The sequence below is a fragment of the Cyprinus carpio genome, chromosome A15, assembly GCF_018340385.1.
Source record: "Cyprinus carpio isolate SPL01 chromosome A15, ASM1834038v1, whole genome shotgun sequence".
Taxonomy (NCBI): domain Eukaryota; kingdom Metazoa; phylum Chordata; class Actinopteri; order Cypriniformes; family Cyprinidae; genus Cyprinus; species Cyprinus carpio.
This window is the reverse complement of record NC_056586.1, coordinates 22,023,753-22,048,968: the sequence shown is the minus strand read 5'-3', so window position 1 is coordinate 22,048,968 and position 25,216 is coordinate 22,023,753. Positions and strand designations below refer to the sequence as shown.

Sequence of the window (25,216 nt, the reverse complement as noted above, 5' to 3'; positions counted from 1 at the left end):
TCATGTGTCATTGTGAAAACTGAAACCCCTGCGTTCTGACAGCATTGTGGAAAGGCCAGCAGAGCCTGTGACGAAGTTTTCCAGCTCATCAGACGGAGTGATGGGCGGCACAACACTACTGGACCCTTTCTGTACCTGTACACACATATAAAGCCAGATTCACCATAAACACAACTCAAGCTGTATGGAAGACGGTATATTAGATCTTCTAGATAAAAACTATTTCACAAATACAAAACAGTCTGAGGTTATTTTTTAGATGCCTAATATTAAGAATTTTATGGTAAAAAAAAAAAAATTATTGTTGTAGGGTTTGAAAGGTAAAGAGTCCATTTGTGTAATAAAGCATTAATATGGATTATAGACTCAATGGTATTTGAGTTAAAAACGTCTTAATGCTGGATGTGTTTCATATTTTTGTTTTCTAGATGTTTTATGTTGGACTGGAGTGCTGTGGATTATTGTGATGTTTTTATCAGCTGTTTGGACTCTCATTCTGACGGCACCCATTCACTGCAGAGCATCCATGGCTGAGACACTGATGCAGTGCTACATTTCTACAAACCTGATGAACTCATCTCAAACTCATCCTGATCTCTGATGAACTGAGGGTGAGGATAACTGATTAACTGATCAATATTTGGCAATTTAAAGTTTTCAGCATCAATCCACCATCTTTAACCAAAACCTGTATCAATCAACCAATACTAATGCTAGTAGATGTTTTATACTAATGCTCAGCACAGATTCAAGCAGATCTTATCCAAAATGAGCCAATCAAAAATACTGAGCAAAAAAACCCTCGCTTTCATCAGGAAGTGAACAGCACAAGCACAGAGTTACCAAACCCTCTCCCCGATGACTGATTGGGGGATCTTCTGTGAGAGATGACGTGTGTTTACACGTCTGAAGCAGATAACAAACGTGCAGCAGAGAAACGCAGGAATGACATGAACAACAAACCACCAGAAAGATGAAGCTGCGGTTTTACAGTGCAGAGCATCAGCTTATAAATACAGCTGTGATGATGCCATCGGGAAATGAAAGTGAGTCTCTGAAGGGCTTAAGATACTAGTCAATACTGCAGAGACATTGCACTTCACAACTGCTGCTTAAAATAATGATTAATAAAAACACACTTAAAACCGGCCCACATCCCGGCAGTCAGACTAAATATACAGTTCGACTCAGTTTGTGTTCAATTCAGAGCGGTGACGAAACACTACAGAAACCTCAACACACACATCCTGAACACGCAAGAAGAAGACAACAAACAGAAATGATTGTTTAAAACATGCAACATACAAAACTACTTAAGGACAAAGTACATAAGGAAACAGAACAACAGGCATCCACTTCCACATTGAACTTACGTGCTGCAAACACGCCAAATAAGGCCATTAGAGACTGACGAGTGACTGAAATCCCATCATACACTGATAAACGTCAGGAGGAGAGAGAGAGACGAGAGAAAGCAGTCCAGTAAACAAGTGTGAAAAAACAAAGAGCTGGAGAACCACGTCGAGAACGAGTGAACGAGAGCTCAAACCAACCACACAGAAGACAGGCGGAAGTGGAAAAACACTTTTAGACGTGAGCGCGATTGTGTGCGAGTCTGTGCTGTGACCTTCAGAAAAAAACAAAGAGCTTCCTGAAACCTGCCTCCTGTTCACGAACGCTTCGACTGAGCCGCCGGTGATCATCTGCAACACTACATCAAATACAACAACGAAAATGAAAACCGACTTTTATCTACTTTTTGCATTGTGTATTGTTTCCCCACAAATTCTCATTATTGTGATGAAAGAAGTGTAATGTATAATTTTTTTTAATATTAAAAAAAAAAAAAATTATAATATTATTACAAATTACTGTATAATTATATTTTTGATTAATAAAAGAAATCCATGCAAGTATTTTATTTTATTGCACTGAAATTATTTTCTTCAAAATTCTCATTTATTGTAATGAAAAAAAACTCATTAAGTGTAATGTGGGGAAAATATGATATATTAAAAAAGTCATTTTAAATCATTATTACAGCAACCTTTAATAGTAATTTAGAAATGCAAAAATTAAAAAAATAAATATATAAAAAGCATTGTATATTATATTAATAATTTTTTTTGTAATTTATATATATATATATGAATATATATATATTTATATATATATATATATATATATATATATATATATATATATTAGGGCTGCACGATTATGACATAAATCATAATTTTCGATTATTCCCTTGAAATTGTAATTGCAATTATTAATTACGATTATCACAATTTACATTGAATGATGTTTATACCATTGTTTGATGCAACTGCATGCCGTATTTTTATATGAAAATAAAAAATCTGAAAACACTCTTAGTGCTTTTCTTTAGTATTAAGCCTCAAATGTTATACTAAAACTTAAATTAAAATAATGGGGAAAACCCTTAAGATAACATGTAGAAAGAAAAAAACGCATCTTAAGCATGCAGAATAACATAAGTGGACTTTAAACGATTAATTGCCGCTTTGAACGATTACAATAATTGTGGCATCCGTAATTGTAATCGCGATTAGAAATTCGATTAATCATGCAGCCCTAATATATATATATATATATATATGTAATTATAATTATATAATATTATTATTATTATTGTATAATAATTATTATATATATGCATAATTATATAATTCTTATTACAATTATATAATTGTATATTAAAATATTGAATTGCATGTTTATATAAAATAAAATTATTTTAAAAATACATCACTGTATAATCAGAATGATAAGCTAGAAACAAACACAAAAGTAAAGTGTACAGATGCGTTATCGTACTGAGAATATGATTTTATTTATTTATTTTTTTTTGCAATAAAGTAATAAGAGTTCTTAATCATCATAAAACACCGTCCAATGTCTGATAACCATGACTTTCAAAAACTTCTCAGAAACTGGAATCTGAAAGCACACAAAATAAAAACATTCACATGCTGACAGTAAACAATCTTTCTGGAAAATCACTAAAACTTATTTCTACATGCTTCTCTGTGTGTGTGTGTGTGTGTGTGTGTGTGTGTGTGTGTGTGTGTGTGTGTGTGTATGTGTGTGTGTGTGTTTGTGTTTGGAGGCAGCGTCACATGGCATTGTGGGTCAGTCTCTTATCGTTTGAGGAAAGAACACAGATTGATCGCAGGAGAACTGCTGACATCTAGTGCTCACATGCAGAACATCTGCAGATCACAGCAAACACTACAGACTCTGGGACTTTAACTCACCAGACGCCAGACGAGTTCAAACTGATGAGAGTGAGGTACAGATCAGTGACCGCCACACGCCTTCAAACCACTTTCACCATGAAAATGTACACTGTTTGTCACAAGTGTTCATGGAACAAAATGCTAAATGTGTATATTAAATTATAGAAATACTAAAATCCAGTTTCATTGCTGATATATTTTAATTTTGGACCTGTGGCTCAATTAGGGCCCTATGAATTCCGTTTAATTTTCCTGGATTCTGTTTTTTTCCAGTTTTTATTTTTCTCGACTCCTTTTTAAATAGTTAAATTAAATTTTATTAATCAAAAAGCAAGTCTAATTAATTAAAATCATGAAACTTATAAATTTTCATAAGTTTAGGGCCCTATGAAGTGTTTTATTTTTTATTGTTACCAAATTCTGTGTTTTAGCATGTCTAATTATTTCAATGCATAAAACAACTTAAATTATTCAATTTTTTCTTAAAGTAACCTTATGAATTTTTGCCCCTCAGGAATTCTGTGTTGTGTATTTAAATTTTTCTGGTTATCAACTGAAGGCATGAAACATTCATTTTATTTATCCTTTAATTATTGAAAATTAAGCAAACTTCATTTTTTGGCAAACAAAGGGGATTGACTATTAAAATTAAAACCTGAAGAAGAAATGCTGCGTGATTATTCATTAAAAAATAATGTTTGTTTCATTTTAGTAGTAGTAGTAGGCTGTGTACATTCTACTGAAGAACAGACTTCAAAACAAACCAGACTTTAATTTTGACAGGTTGCCATGAATACCTTTAAAAATCTGAGAAATTCTGTGACATAGAGCCCTACTCAAAACAGATTATAATATGTTATGAGGTTTTTTGTTTTATTGAAATTTTAAATTCAATTCAAAAGGTTTTCCAAATTAATCACATGACACTAGTATATTCTGGTTGGGTGAAGAGCAGCTCGGGGGGGGGGATGTCTGTCAGAATGAATCTCCCACTGCAGGAAGAGCATGTGGTGTCATTTTCCAGCCCTGACTCACTTGCTCTGGTCTGTTCGAACGGGTCACGGTCTGCAGGCCTCGTGACTCAATGACCTCGAGTCAGCGCACAGGAAACACTAAAACTACAGTTTGTGCAAAAAGCATTGTGTAAAAGCATCGAGTCATGAATGTTCACAATACTGCAATGTGCTTAGTGTGCATGGAACACTTGGATAATCTGCTCAAATGTGCAGTATACAGCAGCGGGAGGTGATGTATCCCACAATGCAATGCACTTAACTTCCCCTTCCATTTCTAGTGCGATGAATGACCTGCAGTAGAGAGCAACGATGCTTTTCCCATTAATTTACCAATAGGGACGTTTAAGAAGTCTTGAACAAAGAAGAACAAAGAAACACAAAATATAACTCTAGAGAGGAACATTTTGATGAATATACGCACAATATTACATATTCATTATATTCTTCATTATTTAATATTTGAATAAATGTCATTAAAACAAGGTTTTATTACAGCTACTGTTTAAATGTTTGTATTTCAACACCGAATCATATCATTAAAAAGATGACACAGATGTGCATTTTTAATGTTTGTGTACAAAATAAGCATGCAAAATGTATGTTGTTTGTCACAAATGTTCACGGAAAAAAAGCTAAATTTATAAGTCATATTTATTTTTTTAGTAATTTATACAATTAAGCATTGTGATAAATATGTGCACTATATTAATATTATAAATATTATATTTTTATCTTCATTATATAATGTATATTTGAATAAATCTGTTTTCATATAAATAAAAAATAAACATTTAATATACATAATAACCATTTTAATTTAACATTTTAATAGTTACAATTTTTAAAAATGTTAATGGTTTAAATGATTAAAATCGGCTAAATTAAAACTTTAAAATCGGCTAAATTAAAACTTTAAAAACTGGGAAAAAATTTAAGCATGCATACTGTGTGCACTATGTAGTAAGCATACTAAACACTGCAGCAGTAGTAAGTACAGTACGCTACACCAGACAGATAAAGTGTGTCCTGTACCTGATTGTGGGAGGGCTTCTGGACAGCGTGCTTCTGGGACTCGCAGTCGTGTTGCAGGAGACGCGAGGCGGTGTGTGGAACAGGGTGTCTGTTCGGGACGTCTCTGGGCTCTTTAGAGACGCCCACCGTGTAGCTCTTAGGAGGAAGAGGAGGAACGCCCACTTCTCCTTGAGTGGGAGATGAACACTGTTCATACAGGTGGAAGCGCTCCGATGAGGAGGACGAGAGAGTGGGAGACACACGGGACGGTTTCCTCTCGCTCGTCTGGAGTTGCTGCGCCGGCCCTTTAAGAGGCAGGTGTTCTGGGCGTGGCCTCGGAGTTGGGATGGGCTTGGCTCGACTGGCAGGTGTGGGCGTTTCCTTTTGTTCAGGGATGCTGATAGGCTCAGGAGCGGTCGCCGTGGTTATCGATCCGGGCGTGAAGGGAACGGGGGGTCGATTGGGCGTGACCCGAGGCGGGATGGGAGGTGGACGTCTACCTGCGACGCTGTTTTCCGTCGCCCCGTCGTCTGCAGTCCTTCTGAATTTGGTCCTCTCTCGGGCGACGGGCCTGTCCTCCTCTCGCTCCTCGTCCTCCTCCATTCCCGCCTCCGAGGGGAGGAGCTTGCGCAGGCTGCCGAGGATCCGCTTCCTGTGGCCGGGCAGAGCCACGCCCATCCGCTGCAGCTGGGCGGAGCTTAGATCCTGACACTCCCACAGCGTTCCCAGCCCCGCCTCCTGGAAGGCCGGGCAGTACTGGTCGAGGCGGAGGCCACTCAGCCAATCAGACACGGGCTGGGAACTCTCCGGCGGGACGAAGGACATGACCGGAACGCCACTGGATCCTCGCGAATGCTGCAGGACTCTACTGCAGGACGACTTCTCAACGGGACGAGGTCAGCGAATCATCGCCGGAACAGAACGTCTAAGAGATAGAGAGAGAGAGAGAGAGAGAGAGAGAGAGAGAGAGAGAGAGACTGATCAGAATTTATAAAGACTAGAAATTCATTCAGTGTCCAGACTAATGAAAATAAAGTAAAGAATGAAGAAGAGGTCATGAAGGTTATGATTTTGTAAATGAAAGTGTTATGCTTTATTTAATTATTGTGAGTCAGAATTTGTTTTATTTATTATTTATCTTTTGTTACATATATTTGAAACAAAAAGAATGTTATGGTTTTTTTAATTATAGTGATATTGAATTTGTTTTGTTTTTTATTTTTATTTTTTTTAATGTTTTTGAAAGAAGTGTCTTATGCTCATCAAGTCTGCATCTATTGATCAAAAATACAGAAAAAAACAGTAATATTGTGATATATTATTACAATTTAAAATAATTGATTTTTAAATTTATTATACTTTAAATTATCATTTATTTCTGTGATGCAAAGCTGAATTTTTAGGATCATTATCACATGATCCTTTAGAAATCATTCTAATATGATGATTCATTATCAAAGTTGGAAAACAGTTCTGCTGCTTAATATTTTTCAGAACATGTGATACTTTTTTAGGATACTTTGATGAATAAAAAGTAAAAAAAAAAAGAAGCTATGTTTTTAAAAGTATAAATATTTTGTAATAACAATATACACTACTGGTCAGTAATTTGGGGTCAGTAATTTCTTTTTCTTTATTTTTTTTTTTAAATAAAATCAATACTTTTATTCAGCAAGGATGTGTTAAATTGATAAAAAGTGATAGTAAAGAAAAAATATATTATTAGAATATATATTATTAGAATTTTTTATTTTTATTTTGAATAAATGCAGTTCTTTTTAACCTTTATTCATCAAATATATTTGGACAGCAGAACTGTTTCCAACACTCATAATAAATCAGAATATTAGAATGATTTCTAAATGATCATGTGATAGACTGGATGTTACATGTGACACTGAAGGCTGGAGTAATGATGCTGAAAATTCAGCTTTGCATCACAGGAATAAATTATTTTTTTAAAGTATATTCTAATAGAAAACTATTATTTTAAGTTGTAATAATATTTCACAATATTACTGTTTTTTCTGTATTTTTTGATCAAATAAATGCAGGCTTGATGAGCAGAAGAGACTTCTTTCAAAAACATTAAAAATAGTAATGTTTCCAAACTTTTGACCTGTACTGTATATATATATACACACATATACATATACATATATATACATATTTTGGGGATTATTTTTCACTTTTCGCATGCATGTTGTTTTAAAGCAGCTTGAGAGAGACGTGTGTCTTGGTTCTGTGTACAGTGCTACAGGAATCATGTGAGTGGCACAAAGGAGACTTTAGGCAGGTTTTGTGGATTTTTTTTAGATATTTTGTTTTTTATGTACAACACAAGAGTGTCTCCATCTCTCGCCAAACTGAACCTAAAGGCATGAACACTCGCTGTCATTCTGTTCCTCATATTTTCATCTCACGTGGAGGAGAAAAACAGAGTTCCTGGAGCAACAGAACTTCAGGCATCTGAGACATGTTTACTGAAGCAGACTGAGGTCATCACAAGACCTTTATCACACAAGAGCATCAATATCAGGGCTCCAGACTAACATCAGAGAGCAGTGGCACCAGCGGCACTACGTTCTACAGATGGTGCTGCAGGAGCAGATTTGGTAGCGCTGGGGGTATTCAAAATAAAGATCATTTAATCATAAAATCACTATTGTTTTGCATTAATAAGTGCAGTTACTAATAATATTTCCTGTTCATTTCTTGTATATTTTTCTTTTGTTTATTGTTTATACAGATTTGACAGTAAAGCACTAAGCTTGAGTTAAGATGCATAAAAATGTGCTTTTATTAAAAACAGTAACAGGTGCAAAATCTACTTTTTATATACAAAAAATGTATATGTTTTTAAATGCACCATTATTTTTCTAGCATAAAAACTGACCAACTTTTGTGACTTTTCTTACTTCATACACAAAAAAAGTGTAAAATTCTGATATTTATATTTTTGATGTTTTATAATAGTGATTTTATCATTTCAAATATAGAGAAAAGGTAGAAATGAATGACTAATGAGCCAATAAGTGCTCCTCTGCTGCTGTCTGCTGGTTATAATTGTGATTTGATGTATTTTTTTAAATTGTACATAAGTGTTTGTTTACCACAAAGTATATTTTGTTCATCCCATTAAAAATAACATTCAAACTGGATCATCTTAGAGCTTTAAAGTGCTGGAAACAGTTGTGTGAAATGCTTGAAAGTCACTGAAGGTTGTACAAACCCTGAAAAGAATGATGTAATACATTCGACTATTTCTACCACAACACCAAGGTTACAGTTAACATTACCGCTTCTGGTTTCCTGATGTATGTCAGTGCTGTTTATATCAGAGATTTCTGGCAGAATTTGAATGATTCTCGCTGGATCTCGCAGCACTGCTGCATCTGTTCAGTAACAGTGTCACCAAATCAGCTTTGGCTCCCGAGTAAAGCTGTTCTGAGCTCGGACAAGTTTGAGATTTTGAATTATTTTTGGTTGATTTCGAAATTCTTTTGTAAATTCATAAATGGTTTCATTAAATTATAATAATTAAATGTTTAATTGACTTGTTTTTTCTTTTATTTAATACATTTTTACTATCACAAATGAATGCATGAATCTACATCCTAATAGATTAATTAAACTGTTTTATGATGTTGCAGCACCTAATAAAGTTACTGGCCAGATGCTAACTAAACACCATTATATTTCAGGTTTTATGAAGGTATAGTCAAGACGTTTTTTAGACCTTTTAAAACCAAGTCTTTTTTCATGAGAAACTGATCAAAACAGATTTTATGATTACAAACAAAAACAAATACAATATCTGCCAATGCCTCGGAAAAAAAATCTACTTAATTCAAAGGCAAAACAAGTTTTCATATTACAGATATTAAACAAACTCTCTCAAAAAAAATTCATATTTCTTCATTTTGCATCTCAAGTAAATGTGTCTTGATTTAAGGATGTTTAGTTATTTGTACTGGAAAACAAGACTAAAAATACTGAGGAAGATATTCAATAATATTTATTTATATTTATATATTTTTTTATTTCAATTTATTTTATTTTTTGCAGTTACCTTTCAACATTTAATGCCATTACCTTATAAATTTCTTAAGACCTTTTTACACTTCATTTATGGAAGGGACTCTGTAAAAGCTATTTTTAATTCAGTATGGCACCCGTCACATTTGGACCCTTCTCACGTATTTATCTTACATTAAATATGACTTATTCTGCAGTAAAAACACACTCATAAAAAAAAAAAAAAAAAAACTAGTATCAGTGCCCACATCATCAAAACACATTTCAGTTCAAAAGCTCATTTCCTGCATGCAATTTCCTGTTCCTGCACAGATAAGATTTTTCCAGTTGAGCTCATTATCAGTCAGATGAACTACCCATTTAATTATTAGACCATGTCTTCTTAAACATGGCATCTAAATCACTCTGTGTTATGTTTGATGTTAGACTTCTGTGTTAACGATTCTAATATAATGAAGCTGTGCTGCTGAAATGTTCTGGAACGAGCGACTGAAGCTTTGGACCCACTCATGTTCCTACCGCAGGCGAGAGAGAGAGTCCGGAGGAGCGCTGGTCATGTGGTCACCATCACAAAACACCATTCACACACACCATCCACCTCCAATGCTTCTCTGTCTAACACCGGTTCCTCAAACGCTGTGATGATTCAGCGATCATCTGTCAGGTACAGCACAAGTTCACTGATGCTCTTTTACTCCAAACACTAGTTTAATGTTGCAACTAGACTTGTGCCGGTATTCGGTAATGCGATATATCGCGGTAATGAATATGCACGATATTGTTATCGTGGGCACTTCCAAATACCGAGAATAATTATATATTACAAATTATTCAGAATTTGAAATGCATTTTAAGAATACTTTTCCGATCAACTGGTCAAAATGCACAACAGCGTTTTTATGCTGCTTTAAAGACGCATGTGAGCTCTGATGTAAACAAGCACGCACGAGAAGCACATGGAGGAACACGTGAGAGACGCGCTGAATGAAAGCACATTCACTCTCTGACAGCAGATGGCGCTAAACTGCAGAAAATGCAGCCCTTACTCTGTAAACCCCATAAATAAAAACAGCTGCTACTTTCTAAACATTAAATAATATAAAATAATATTTATATATTTCCATAATTTTTTTTTTCCATTTTAATCTGGACTACAACATGTCCTACACTGTAAAACCCGACAAGTAACTTAACTCAAACTGTTTGAGTAAACAGATATCCTTAAAAACCTGACAAGTTAGGTTTACTCAAACCGTTGGAGGAAACCGATTGCCTTAAACCATTTAAGTTTTAAAACTAACAAACTGTAAAACCCGACAAGTAACGTAACTCAAACCTTTTGTGTAAACAAATATCCTTAAAAAACATTACAAGTTAGGTTTACTCAAACCGTTTGGGGAAACCGATTTGCTTAAACCATTTAAGTTTTTAAAACTTAACAGTTATGAGTACTCTGAACTTAATTCAGTTGAGTTCACTGAAAGAAGATATACATTGCAATTAAGTATTTAAGTGATTAATTGAGTGATAATTGAGCATTAGTGATGAACACTTGCTGTTAACAAACAGAATTACTGAAGAAAAGAGAGAAAGGAACTACAACTGACTTCAGACACAGCCTCACTAAAAACCTGACAAGTTATGTTAACTCAAACCGTGTGAGGAAACCGATTGCCTTAAACCATTTAAGTTTTAAAACTTATAGTTTTGAGTACTCTGAACTTAATTCAGTTGAGTTCACTGAAAGAAGATATACATTGCAATTAAATAATTAAGTGATTAATTGAGTGATAATTGTGAATTAGTGATGAACAGCTGCTGTTAACAAACAGAATTACTGAAGGAAAAGAGAACACAAGAACTAAACTGACTTCAGACACAGCCTTAGATAAAAAAAAACTGAAATAAAATACATTAAATCTCTCAAGATCTGATTAAACAACCCCACAAACAGCATCACCAGCTTCACTTATTAATAACCAGTCTGAATTTATGTCAGACGTCTACAGAAGATCTCATTGAGAATTAACTAAGGTTTAGATGTTTGATTTATGTTTTCATTTAAAGTAACCATGTTAGAGATCAGTGTTTGCTTTAGTTGGGCTCTTGACCCTTGATTTCTGGTTTAGTTTTTTTCTCTGGCTGTTGTAGCCATTTGTTGTAACTCAAAAGCCCAGAGAAAATATCATCAGGTGTTATACACACACTCACACTCTTGGAAGCTGCTTTTATCCAAAGCAACTTACAGTGCATTCGGGTTAGCATTTTTTTTTATCTAACCTGTACCTAGATGTTGGTTGTTATACTATATATTGGTGATACCAGTCATTGATTATTGAACTGTTTAGAGTCTAATCTCTGATGAATTATGTGTTGTGTAATTAGTTGGATTGATTATAGTAAAAGTGATTGTAAGAGCCAGTGGTTCTGTGATAATCAGTTATTATAAAGAATTTTCCAAACAGTTTGGTTGTCTGTGGTGTCACTTAGTCACACACAGACATCAATAATCAGCATATGAACCTCAACAATGGTGACCATAAAAAAAAAAAAAAACAATGCAGCAGAGCATGCTGGGAGCCATGGATGAGTTTTGTAATACAACAGTACCCAGCATGCATTGCAGCATGTTTTTTTTTTTCGTAACCATTGTTGAGGTTCATATTCTGATTATTGATGTCTGTGTGTGGACTAATTGACACCATAGAAGACCAAACTGTTTGTAAAGTCCTTTATATTAACTGATCATGAAAGAGCCACGGACTTTTTGAATGGCTTTCATTGTAGTCAAATGAACTAACTATAGAACACCTATTTAGTCAGATTTTGAACTCTGAACAGCTCCATATTTGGTGATTATCATCACCAATATGTTGTAAAACAACCAATATCTGATCATATTTTCTCTGGGTTTTTTGAGTTATAACACACCTGTTTCAAAAACACATGGTTACAACATCCAAAAAAAAAATAATCTAAGACAGAAATCAAGGGTCAAGAGCCCAACTAAAACAAACACTGATCTCTAACATGGTTACTTCAAATGAAACAATAAATCAACATCTAAACCTTCTGTAGACATCTGACAGAAATAAAGCCAGTCTGGTTACTAATAAGTGGAGCTGGTGATGCTGTTTGTTAACAGCAGCTGTTCATCACTAAAGCTCAATCAGCACTTAATTAATCACTTGATTACATAATTGCAAAGTTTTAAAACTTACATGGTTTAAGTAAAGGCAATCTGTTTACTCAAACAGTTTGAGTTACTGTGACTTGTCAGGTTTTACAGTGTAGATATTGTTTGAAAGTGTTTTGATTCTTTATTGTTCATTAACACTTTACATTAGAGCTTCATTAGTTACAAACTGCCAATGAAAAATTCTTCTGAACATTCATTAATCTTAGGTATTCCAATATTTAATAACACATTGTTAAAATCGAAAGTTGCAACTTTGTTATTTAATGAGCTAACATGAGCTAAGACTTGTATTTTTTAACAAAGATTAGTAACTTCTGTACAAATGTAGCTATTGCTCATTGTGAATGTTAATGCATTAACTAAGGTTAACTAATGAGGTCTTATTGTAAAATGATACCTAAGGGTCTTTAAAGTTCTTTTGCACTTTAATCGGTGTAAAATTTTTTACTTTAAATATATTTTTGTATTGCTTTATTGTATTTAAATGTTCACTTATTTTTGTTATAAGAAAAAAAGTTATTTAACCTGTTATACTGTATTATGACACACTTTTTTAAAACTTAATTTCAATACCGTGATAATACCGCATACCGTGACAAAACATTATCAATTAATCGCAACAGGAAAATTTGATACCGGCATATCCCTAGTTGCAACACTGAAATATTTAGCAGAGGAAAGCAAGTTTATCCTACGGTTGGTGCAACCGACCACAGCTGCTTAAAAATGCTGAAACATGAAGCGACTTCTGAGACGTTTTACAGACCTGATGAAACACATTTAGGCGTTTCAGAAAGCCGCTGTAGGATCCACACATGACTGACTTCCAGATGAACAGACGTTTCACGTTACTGGAACAACACTTCATCTGCTTTACATGAAACACTTGTCAATCATTTTCAGCCAAAGGCACTTCCTCTTCTTTATGACATAATTAGCTCGAATCAGGAACTATAATAAGATCTTGAGCAGATATCTTACTAAACTCAAGATTAGTAAGAACAGGTTTAATAATACCTTTTTATTCCAAATATGATCATTATTAAAGCAGTATCAACAAATCAAACTGGTCCCACACATATAAACAACAATCAAACTGTTTTTAGTTGCTTCCTCATTTAAAAGTATCATTTTACCAGGAAGTGCATGTGTTAAATACAAACACTTTAAAAGGGTGAAATGGGCAGGGTGTGTGTGAAGTGGGGTAAAACTGTGCATTTCAATGAGAGAAAAAGTTAAAAGACATGAAGAGATATTCTCTAACATACAGTACACTGATGTTTAAGAGACAGATTTGCATGAAAAATTAAACCTGACATACGCACACACACACACACACACACTCACTCTCTCTCTCACACACACACACACAAAAACAGTCACATACACTCACACACACTCTATATTTCACACACACACACACACACACACTCTCTATCTCTCTCACACACACACTATTTTACACACACACTCTCTATCTCTCTCACACACACACACAAAAACAGTCACACACACTCTATATTTCACACACAGACACACACACAACCTCACACACACACACACATTCTCTCTCTCACACACACTCACATACTCGCACACACACACTCACAGACACACACACAACCTCACTCACACACACACACAAAAACAGTCACACACACTCTATATTTCACACACAGACACACACACAACCTCACACACAACACATTCTCTTCTCTCACACACACTCACATACTCGCACACACACACACACTCTCTCACACACACACTCACAGACACACACACACACACACACACTCTCTCACACACACACTCACACACACACACACACGCGCACACACCACACTCTCTCACACAAACACACAAAAACATTCACATACACTCACACACACACTATATTTCACACACACACACACACACACACACACACACACACACACACACACACTCTCTCACACACACTCACAGACACACACACAACCTCACTCACTCACTCACACACACACACACACAGACACACACACAACACTCTCTTCCACACACACACACAAAAACAGTCACATACACTCACACACACACTATATTTCACACACACACACACACACACACACTCACAGACACACACACAACCTCACTCACACACACACACACACACACACACACACACACACAGACACACACACAACCTCACTCACACACACACACACACAGATGACTGAGTGTATCGTTTGCACATGCTTCTAAATCTTACAATTTTAAACACTCAAGTGTTCGATTCAGTACTTGCGCGCTCTCTGCAAGACCTCACACCCAAACCGCCAGACATAGAGCGCCTCTGAGAGCGCACGACTACAGAATGAAGTTGTGTTGCACCTCATTGAGTGTAAACGGCCAGATACATACAAAATTATCAAAATACCTGTCTTGATGAGTATTCACACAAACCAGTCTCTTTATACTAAACAGCTGAGAAAAAAACACTTGAATAACAGTTAGATCGTGCATGGGGTCTTAAAGTGACAGGAACCTAAATAAACCTGCTGCTTAATTTATACACTGAACACTAACCAGTGCTATTTTTAAGTTTACAACACAAGATTATTACATTTCGGTGGTATTTTTGGACCTCAATATTACTGCTAACCTACCTGACAAACACAGTTAATTTTAGTTCTCTCTTGTAATTGTTTTTGTTTGTGCCATTGCTTGTCATTTATCCATTCTTATTTTTTACTGGCTGGTGTGCACTAGTGTGCCTTACTTTTTTCTTAGGTGTACCAGTACAAAAGTTAGGCGCACCCAAATTTTCGACCGCATCACATTTAACACAGCAGTTTTACAAGTTCACTTTTTTTTTTTTTTTTTTTTTTTTTTTTTTTAAATCGCTGTCCATACGGGCAATATTGACTTGTAAATGATTAACTAACAATCTGGTCAACATAAAGTTCTTTATTTGAAGCACAATTCTACAAGAAAGGTAACTTACTGAGAAAGTGTTGGTGCTTATAGTGCTTCACTGAGATGAAATTTAAACTTAAAACATCTCAAGATAAATGAAATAAAAGAAAATCTAAAATGAAGTGTTTTAAGGGCTTCAAACTGAACATCTCATGGCTCAATGTCTTATGGACTATCCTCCAATGCAGTCCCATGCCCCTCGGATGTCCAGCTCCTGTAGTTTGTCCTTCTTGATCTTTGGCCTTGGCTAAACTCTCTCTCTCATCAAAATCTTCCAGACTTGGCCCCTCTACACTGATTCTGAGCAGATCTTCACTGTGTCTGAATGAAGGGATGCTCTAGTGTCTGATCTAAACAGTCCCTAAACAGCTTATACTACTGTCTCAGCTATTAAAATAGTTCAGTTTTGTATGTAATAGCAAAGTGATTATATTTCGTTTAGTTTTTTATCAAGTTAATTTAGAAAAACGTTTGGAGCATTTTTTGTTTGTTAAATGTAAGTTTTAGTTGTTTTTTTTAAAGTAACAACAAGAGGCCAGCGTTGGACAGTGAGCCCATGTTTGATCAATTTAGCCTTCTAAAATAAAATCTACAGATATAAAACAGTTCAAGCATATAACAGTGTTTAAACGTTAGACCCAGATAAATGTGCACTATATAAACCCTCTACGGGCACCTTGGCAATTGAATCACCATTGGCTAGTAAATGTTTTAGTTTACTCGCCAGATAAATATTTGTAAAATGCCGCCGTTTTTTAAATATCTGAAAGTACACTCTTAACATAAGTCAGTCAAGCATTATAATAAAGTATTATTTATTATAATATAACCCTAACCCTAACAAAAATACTGATAAGATAAGATATTGATACGAATTCTACTAATACGAACTATAACACACACTAAGGATTAATGAGCTGCTGGATTCATGAATATTAATCAGGTTTTGTGCGTTCGTTCGAACTGATTTGCTGAAATCAAAACAGGGACGGTAATAGGTGAGCGCCAGCCAATGAGATTGCCGTTTGCGCATTAACTCCACCCACTAACGTTATGAGAAAACCCAGCTGTTCTTAAAAGCTGAAGGCTTCCATAGGAACGCAGTTATTTTGACAGGAAAATACAAAGAATATCGTTTAAATGTAGCGCACCAATTCTCTCTCTGTCTCTGTGTCTGCGTGTGTGTGTGAGAGAAAGCGACGGTGATTTGTGCGCCTTCACACTAGAGTTTACAGTACATTAAATACAGGTGTGCTGCGCATCCACTGAGATGAGCTGAAAAAAAAAAAAACACAGATCGCCTGATGGAGAGTGAAACTCTGAAGCGCTCAGTCAGAGAATGTTCGGCGAGTGAAAATATATCTGTGCTAAATTTATACTTAGCCTCCAACTCACTCACTGCCGAGTAAAATCTGAGAATTTATTAGCCATTGGCTAATATTAGACATCATTTATTCGCCAAAGTGAAGATTTAGCCGCATATGCGATTGATTTACTCACAATGTAGAGGGTTGTATATCCAATAGTTTGTGTGGAGACTAATTGATGGATGTCTAAAATATAAAAGTATGGGGAAGTCTAAAACAGGCGAGAGGCCCGGCCTGCGTCTATACTATGACGTGAAAATTATCCCGAAGCCCGGCTCGAGGGGTGTAAAAAAGTCACTCACTCTCACACACACGCACTCTCACTCACACACGCGCACTCACTCTCACACACACGCACTCTCACTCTCTCACACACGCGCACTCTCACACGTGCGCACTCTCACTCTCACACGTGCGCACTCTCACTCACACGCGCACTCACTCAAACACGTGCGCTCTCACTCACACACGCGCACTCACACACGCGCACTCACACTCACACACGCGCACTCACTCACACACGCGCACTCACTCACACACGCGCACTCACTCTCACACACGCGCACTCACTCACTAACACGAGCACTCTCACACACGCGCACTCTCACTCTCACACACGCACACTCACTCTCTCACTCTCACTCTCACACTCACTCTCACACACGCGCACTCACTCACTAACACGAGCACTCTCACACACGCGCACTCTCACTCTCACACACGCACACTCACTCTCTCACTCTCACTCTCACACTCACTCACTCACTAACACGAGCACTCTCACACACGCGCACTCTCTCTCTCACACACGCACACTCACTCTCTCACTCTCACTCTCTCACTCACACACGCGCACTCTCACTCACACACGTGTGCACTCTCACTCACACACGTGCGCACTCTCACTCTCTCACACACGCGTACTCACTCTCTCTCACACACGCGCACTAACTCTCTCACTCTCACACACGCGCACTCTCTCACATGCGCCATCACTCTCACACATGCGCACTCTTACACGCGCACTCTCACTCACACACGCGCACTCACTCTCTCACTCTCACACACTCTCACACATGCGCACTCACTCTCACACATGCGCACTCTTACACGCGCACTCTCACTCTCACACACGCGCACTCTCACTCTCACACACGCGCACTCTCACACACGTGCACTCTCACACTCACCAGGCGCACGCGCACTCACTCTCACACACGCGCACTCTCACTCACGCGCACTCTCACTCTCACACACGCGCACTCTCACTCTCACACACGCGCACTCTCACTCTCACACACGCGCACTCTCACTCTCACACATCACGCGCACACTCTCACTCTCACACACGCGCACTCTCACTCACGCGCACTCCACTCTCTCACACACGCGCACTCTCACTCTCACACACGCGCACTCTCACTCTCACACACGCGCACTCTCACACACGTGCACTCTCACACACGTGCACTCTCACTCTCACACGTGAAATTCCCCGTTGTTTTTGAAAAATGGGGTGCACCCAAACACTGCAGAGTTTTTTTTTTTTTTCTTCGTAAATAAATCTTGTAGCAGAGTTACAGCATCTTCGGTGGTGGAAATCCATTGCTGAAATTTCCTTGTTGTAACGGATATCGCAGCTGATCGATGCTTAGCAACGACAGACGCCTCAGGAGCGCAACTGCCCGGTGCTTTGGAAAGGAGGAGAAAGCGAAACGCCTAGCGTTCTCCACGCGTTTTTAGGCGCGACATGTGAACGGCCCCTAATACTATCAGTAAAATGTTTTTTTTTTGCTGCATGGTAATGAAGCGAGCGAAAAGAAGGCTACTATGTGGGACCATTTCGACAGAAAGGGCAACGAAGTTACTTCCAAAATATGCTACGCGGTATTAAAATAAAGCAGTAATGCAAGTACAATGCAATATCACTTGCGACGCAAACATCCACAAACAAATGAAAGGCGCTCCCCAAAGCTGGCCACTCTAGCGAGACGTTATCTCTTTATTCCCGGGAAATCTGTGCCACTGGAGAGGGTGTTTTCTGCCGCGGGGTGTCCACAGGCTGCGCTCCAGACTAACCCAACATCATGATATGTTACATTTTTTAAATAAAAATTTAAAAAAGAAATTATCACGGCCGGAAAAATGATCAAGCTCATTTTTTTTATCATGTGATTAATTGATTTATCAACTATCGCGACAGGCCTGGTCTCATCACCACTACTGATCACTCATTTCAGAACAGGTGTTCTCTTTCTTAACTCTCTACTAGTATCTGCCAGAGGGAAAGCGTTAGTGAGAAGCGGTTAGTGAGAAGTGAAACAAACGGCATGTTTGGGATCGTGAGCTCACGTTAGCACTAAAGTTCTCAAATCCTCACTAAATCTGACACACCACACACACACACACACACCACACTTATGACTCAGTCTCACCCCTCCTGCATCTGACTAATCATCTTTTTACTTAGCCCATGATCCTTGACCTCTGAGTGTGTCCAACAGTTGAACCGAAGGCATCAGACTCTGTGTCAGTCAAGAGATCGTTCAATGGAATTATAAATTGAAATCAAATCAGACTGCAGCAAAGGGCACAGTATTGTTGGATATTGTAGACAGTGAAGGACAAATTTACGCTGACTGCAAAAAACAACCAGATGAAGACATCTTAATGTCTTCATCTGGTTGTTTATAAACCCTTAATAGGGTTTTCAAACTAGGGACGACCAAATACTATGATCCCATTATTTTTCTCAGTATATTTTTGTGTTAAATCCAGTCATACTGTGTGAGGAAAATATTACATTTAATATTAAAAAAAAAAGCTTATTCAAATAACTTTTCAAAAATTAAATAATAGGCTTTTACGTTGTCAATATACTAAAATTATTAAAGAAAAAAATGCAATTAATGTCTTAATTTCTGATCTGTAGAAAGCAGACTCAAACATTGAATGCAAACATAAAAACAATTATGTTAGACGTATTTTATATTAATACCTTAAGAGCACACATTAACTTTGGCAGCCCTAAAAATCCATTACATATAAATATACAAAAACCGATAAATAAATAAATATTTCTCAACTGTTGTGACCCCCGGTATGACAAGAACGGAGAAAAATAAAAATATAAACCAACTGCAAATAATGTCTTGATTTCTGACCAGTCTGTAGAAAGTGTATTACATTTACTGAATGTAAACATAATTATGCTAAACATTTAATTTATATCTTAAGTGAACATACCAATTTTGACAGACCTAAAAACATAAATATTAAATATTAAAAATAAAATCTCCCAGTTTGAAAACCCCTGTCTTTGTAGAAAACATAAGTCACAAACAACAGAAGCCATCCCCTACCGCTGTATACTGCCTGAGAAGAAGCATATGTCCGACATCAGAAACACATCCAATCCAGAAAACCACGAGAAATAAAACTGCTCTGTTATCAAAGGCCATGAAACACTTCACAGCCTCTATAAGACATTCTGCTCGGAACGACACGTTTGACAGAAACAGGATGAAAGCAGCAAACGAGCATCGCAGTTGTGGTTAAAGTCTCACTGACACATGCTTACAAAGTCACACAAACACGTACAGTGTGAAGTTTTGACCAGCTATTCAACAACTCGAGAACTCGCTGGAGAGAGACGGATGATGCATCTACTGCTCTCAGTTTACACGCCTGCGAGCACTTACAATAAATTTACAATAGAATATTTAAGACATCATCATCCAATGAAGGACTTACTCACCCCTCAAACCATCAGACACTGTGAATGGGTGCCGTCAGAACGAGACTCACATCACAAGTAATCAATCCACAGCACTCCAGTCCATCAGTTAACATCTGGAGAAGACAAAACCCGAAACAAATCCAGCATTAAGATGCTTTTAACTAAAATACAATAGAGTTCATAATCCATAATAACACTTCCTCCAGTGAAAAAGTGCTTCTGCTGTTGTCTCTCACATCAAAATCCAGACACATATTTGTTTAGAGCTGTTTAAACGCTGCTTGATCTGTGCAGATTTCTCTCCTGATTCACACCAGAACACTTTTTCACTGGAGGGAAGTGTTATTATGGATTATAGACTCTATGTATTTGATTAAAAAACGTCTTAATGCTGGATTTGTTTCAGTTTTTGTCTTCTCCAGATGTTAACTGATGGACTGGAGTGCTGTGGATTACTTGTGGATTATTGTGATGTTTTTTATCAGCTGTTTGAACTCTCATTCTGACGGCACCCATTCACTGCAGAGCATCCATTGCTGAGACACTGATGCAGTGCTACATTTCTACAAACCTGATGAAGAAACAAACTCATCCTGATCTCAGATGAACTGAGGGTGAACACATTTTCAGATCTTTTTTCATACAAGTTTTGATGTTTGAGCCCTTGATATCCTTCCGGTAAATATAGAGCACAATTCGGTTACGGCAAATACGAGGTCCATTACCCATCAACAGCGCTGTTAGTAGGTTTTGGAACTGAAACAAGAGAGCTTCTACCACTTCTGTAAACAGCAAAGGAATTGTGTAATTAGGCCCAGCGTTTCCCACACACAGACTTTACTTGGGTCGGCCGCCCAGGTATATTAAGTATATTTCAAACCTGCAGGAATTGGGAAACACTGAGATGCATCTATATCCAGCCGTTTATCAGAGACACGTCAGATCGCCGTCGGCTCCTGCTGGTTTAGTTGCATTTAAAAATGTTTGAGTAAATAAAAACAATGTGACGAATTAAAAGGTGAACGGACATTCACATTTGAAGGAAAACTCTGAACAACATCAGAGCTTCAGTGTTTATAACAAACATCAACCTGATTAACATTCCAGCCACATCACAAGACTAGTTAACCCCTCCACACACACACACACACACACACACACACACACCTCACACAGAACTCTACTATGTGCATTAAAGGAACTGAAATCGTCCTGTGCATGCAGAGCACGAATGAAGTGCACTAGTATTAGTGCTCTATCTCTTTAAGAACTCTATTAGTCGGCCCACAACGCCTGTGAAATCTTGTGGTTGGAGACCACATCCCTCAAACACACACACACACACTGAGCATGTACCGGGTAAAGAGACAAACATTCCAGCAACTGAGCAACCAGAGAGAAAGACAGAGATGTAGAAACACAGAGAGACAGACAGAAAAACAGGACTGTTTTAATGTGCACTCTTATATGTTTCCCCACATATATTCCAAGCAATATTGTATTTTTTACAGTCAAGCCAATATCCCCAAAGCAATTTTTGAATCTGAATTGAACTGACGAGGGAAAATCAACAAACAGAAAACCTACCGAAAGGTGAACTAGAAAACCATCCGACAGACTTTTCACACTTCTGACCAAAGAACTTCTATTTACAGAGCGAGAATCTTCTCATCAAGAGTGCTTTCTAAGCGATGAGATAATTAAGAGCGTTACTGAAATGACATATCATCGATATTGACTATAGAAACGTGCTGTTATAAGCTTGGAAACTCAGTTTTTGAGGTATTTTCCTCGGTTTGTGGATGTTTTTGTGAGTTTCGTTCTGGGATTCGCTTTTGTTTGCGTTTCTTTGGTTTAATTTTGTGTATTTTTGGTCTTACTGAATGGAAAACAGTTCGAGAAAACGAGGTTAAACTCACGGACAGTTACATGAATGAGCTCCACACTTACAGGCGCGTCTGCGGCAGAACTTCAGCGTGTTTTAGGGCTCCGGTGGTTGTTGCTCTTCCGCGGGGTGGTTGTGTGTTTCTCAACGCCAGTCAGACGCTCCAAATCCCTCTCAAACACTCAGAAAAGCCTGTAAGAAAACTTGCGTAGGCGGCGCGTCACAATGAGCGTATGAAACGCCACAGCAAGCGACTCCTTTGACGCGACGCGACACTCAAGGCGGCAAATACCGCTAAAGGTTGTTGCTATGATACACAACGGTCACATTGTTCAGGGCGCGCGCGGAGGCGCACTGAAACCTCACGACACCTTCGTATGATTGATATAAGTATAATAATTTAAACACATTAACCCATAAGGAATTCTTTTTATGACATACGCAAGGAATTTTTTCAATTTCTCTTTATGAATCTTTAAAAAAATTCGAATCCTCACAGTCGACTCTGATTGGTCCATCCTGAGCAGCGCAGAGAAAAGTAACACGCTTAGTAACAGCGATGTCCCTGCATTGCTTTAGTGTTGAGAATCCACATTAAAAACAGATGATAATAATGTTACTGTTTAATATATAATTTATATTAATTATTTTTATATTTATGTATCAATTCAATGCACAAAACACCTCATTAATTAATATGTATGCATTTATTTAATACTATATAATATTAATAATAATATAATAAAAATAAGAATATATATTGCCTGTATTTTTTTCTGTATCAATAAATGTACAAAAAGACGGCATATATATATATAAAGATATATAGATATATATATAATATATATATATATATATATAATTTATTAATTATATATTATATATTATTTCTTTAAAATATATTTTATATATATAATTTACATTAATAAATTCAATTAAAGTCAATTAAATACACAAAAAGACCTCTATGTGTGTGTGTGTGTGTGTGTGTGTGTGTGTGTGTGTGTGTGTGTATACAGGTGCATCTCAATAAATTAGAATGTCGTGGAAAAGTTCATTTATTTCAGTAATTCAACTCAAATTGTGAAACTCAGTGCACACAGACTGAAGTAGTTTAAGTCTTTGGTTCTTTTAATTGTGATGATTTTGGGTCACATTTAACAAAAACCCACCAATCCACTATCTCAACAAATTAGAATATGGTGACCATGCCAATCAGCGATCGAATCACCACTCAAAAAACCACCTGCAAAGGTTTCCTGAGCCTTCAGAATGGTCTCTCAGTTTGGTTCACTAGGCTACACAATCATGCGGAAGACTGCTGATCTGACAGGTGTCCAGAAGACAATCATTGACACCCTTCACAAGGAGGGTAAGACACAAACATTCATTGCTAAAGAAGCTGGCTGTTCACAGAGTGCTGTATCCAAGCATGTTAACAGGAAGTTGAGTGGAAGGAAAAAGTGTGGAAGAAAAAGATGCACAACCAACCGAGAGAACCGCAGCCTTATGAGGATTGTCAAGCGAAATCGATTCAAGAATTTGAGTGAACTTCACAAGGAATGGACTGAGGCTGGGATTAAGGCATACAGACATGTAAGGAATTTGGCTACAGTTGTCGTATTCCTCTTGTTAAGCCATTCCTGAGGCGTCTTACCTTGGCTAAGGAGAAGAAGAACTGGACTGTTGCCCAGTGGTCCAAAGTCCTCTTTTCAGATGAGAGCAAGTTTTGTATTTCATTTGGAAACCAAGGTCCTAGAGTCTGGAGGAAGGGGGGAGAAGCTCATAGCCCAAGCTGCTTGAAGTCCAGTATTAAGTTTTCACAGTCTGTGATGATTTGGGGTGCAATGTCATCTGCTGGTTTTGGTCCATTGTGTTTTTTGAAAACCAAAGTCCCTCCACCCATTTACCAATACATTTTGGAGCACTTCATGCTTCCTTCTGCTGACCAGCTTTTTGAAGATTTTTGATTTCATTTTCCAGCAGGATTTGGCTCCTGCCCACACTGCCAAAAGCACCAAAAGTTGGTTAAATGAGCATGGTGTTGTGTGCTTGAAATGTTTTTTTTTTATTATTATTGGTCTTATGAAGTATTCTAATTTGTTGAGAGAGTGAATTTGTGGGTTTTTGTTAAATGTGAGTCAAAATCATCACAATTAAAAGAACCAAAGACTTAAAATACTTCAGTCTGTGTGCATTGAATTTATTTAATACACGAGTTTCACAATCTTTCCCACGACATTCTAATTCATTGAGAAGCGCCTGTTTATTAAAAGCAACACTATGTTAATTTAGGCGCTCTTGCGGTTAATAAACAGAACTGCACGCATGCCGCGAAGAACATTCTAACCGAAAATACTTCTCCAAGTTTATGTCTATGGCGATTCACGCAGGTGTGTGTTACTCCGCAGCGGTGACGACCCGAACAGGCTACAATAGTCCAAAAATAATCACTTATTATAAATGTACCGTAGTGATTTGGGATAAGACGAAAAGGCGGTTTGGTAGATACATTTATGATGTACTCGCTCATTATATACATTCAGCAAATTTTGAACACAGAAGTTAGTGTTGCTTTAATATATATAATTTATATTATTTAAGGACTTTCTAAGTTGCAAACTTACGAATAGGAAAAATCTGTATATTATATTCTGGTGTTTATGGATAGTTTAATTGTATTTTAATGTGTTTGTAACGGCGGCATTACACGCATCGGCCGACAGGTGGCGCTACAGAA

At 37.1% G+C, this 25,216-nt stretch overlaps 1 protein-coding gene across 1 annotated transcript; it reads right to left on the bottom strand.

The window, feature by feature from the left end:
• Window positions 1-22,678, bottom strand: LOC122147801 (pollen-specific leucine-rich repeat extensin-like protein 2). Its single transcript, XM_042771721.1, has 3 exons — window positions 22,542-22,678; window positions 5,312-6,215; window positions 1-135 (listed from the first exon to the last, which is right to left on the bottom strand). The coding sequence occupies exons 2-3, from the start codon at window positions 6,113-6,115 to the stop codon at window positions 1-3; spliced, it is 939 nt and encodes a 312-aa protein (XP_042627655.1). The 5' UTR covers window positions 6,116-6,215; window positions 22,542-22,678.
• Window positions 22,679-25,216: the final 2,538 nt, after the last annotated feature.

Excerpts from the sequence above, each read along its gene's own strand:
- LOC122147801 (XM_042771721.1), bottom strand. The coding sequence starts at position 6,115 with ATGTCCTTCGTCCCGCCGGAGAGTTCCCAGCCCGTGTCTGATTGGCTG. Across the intron at positions 136-5,311 it reads AGAAGCCCTCCCACAATCAG|GTACAGAAAGGGTCCAGTAG; the intron begins GTACAGGACACA and ends ATGTGTGTACAG.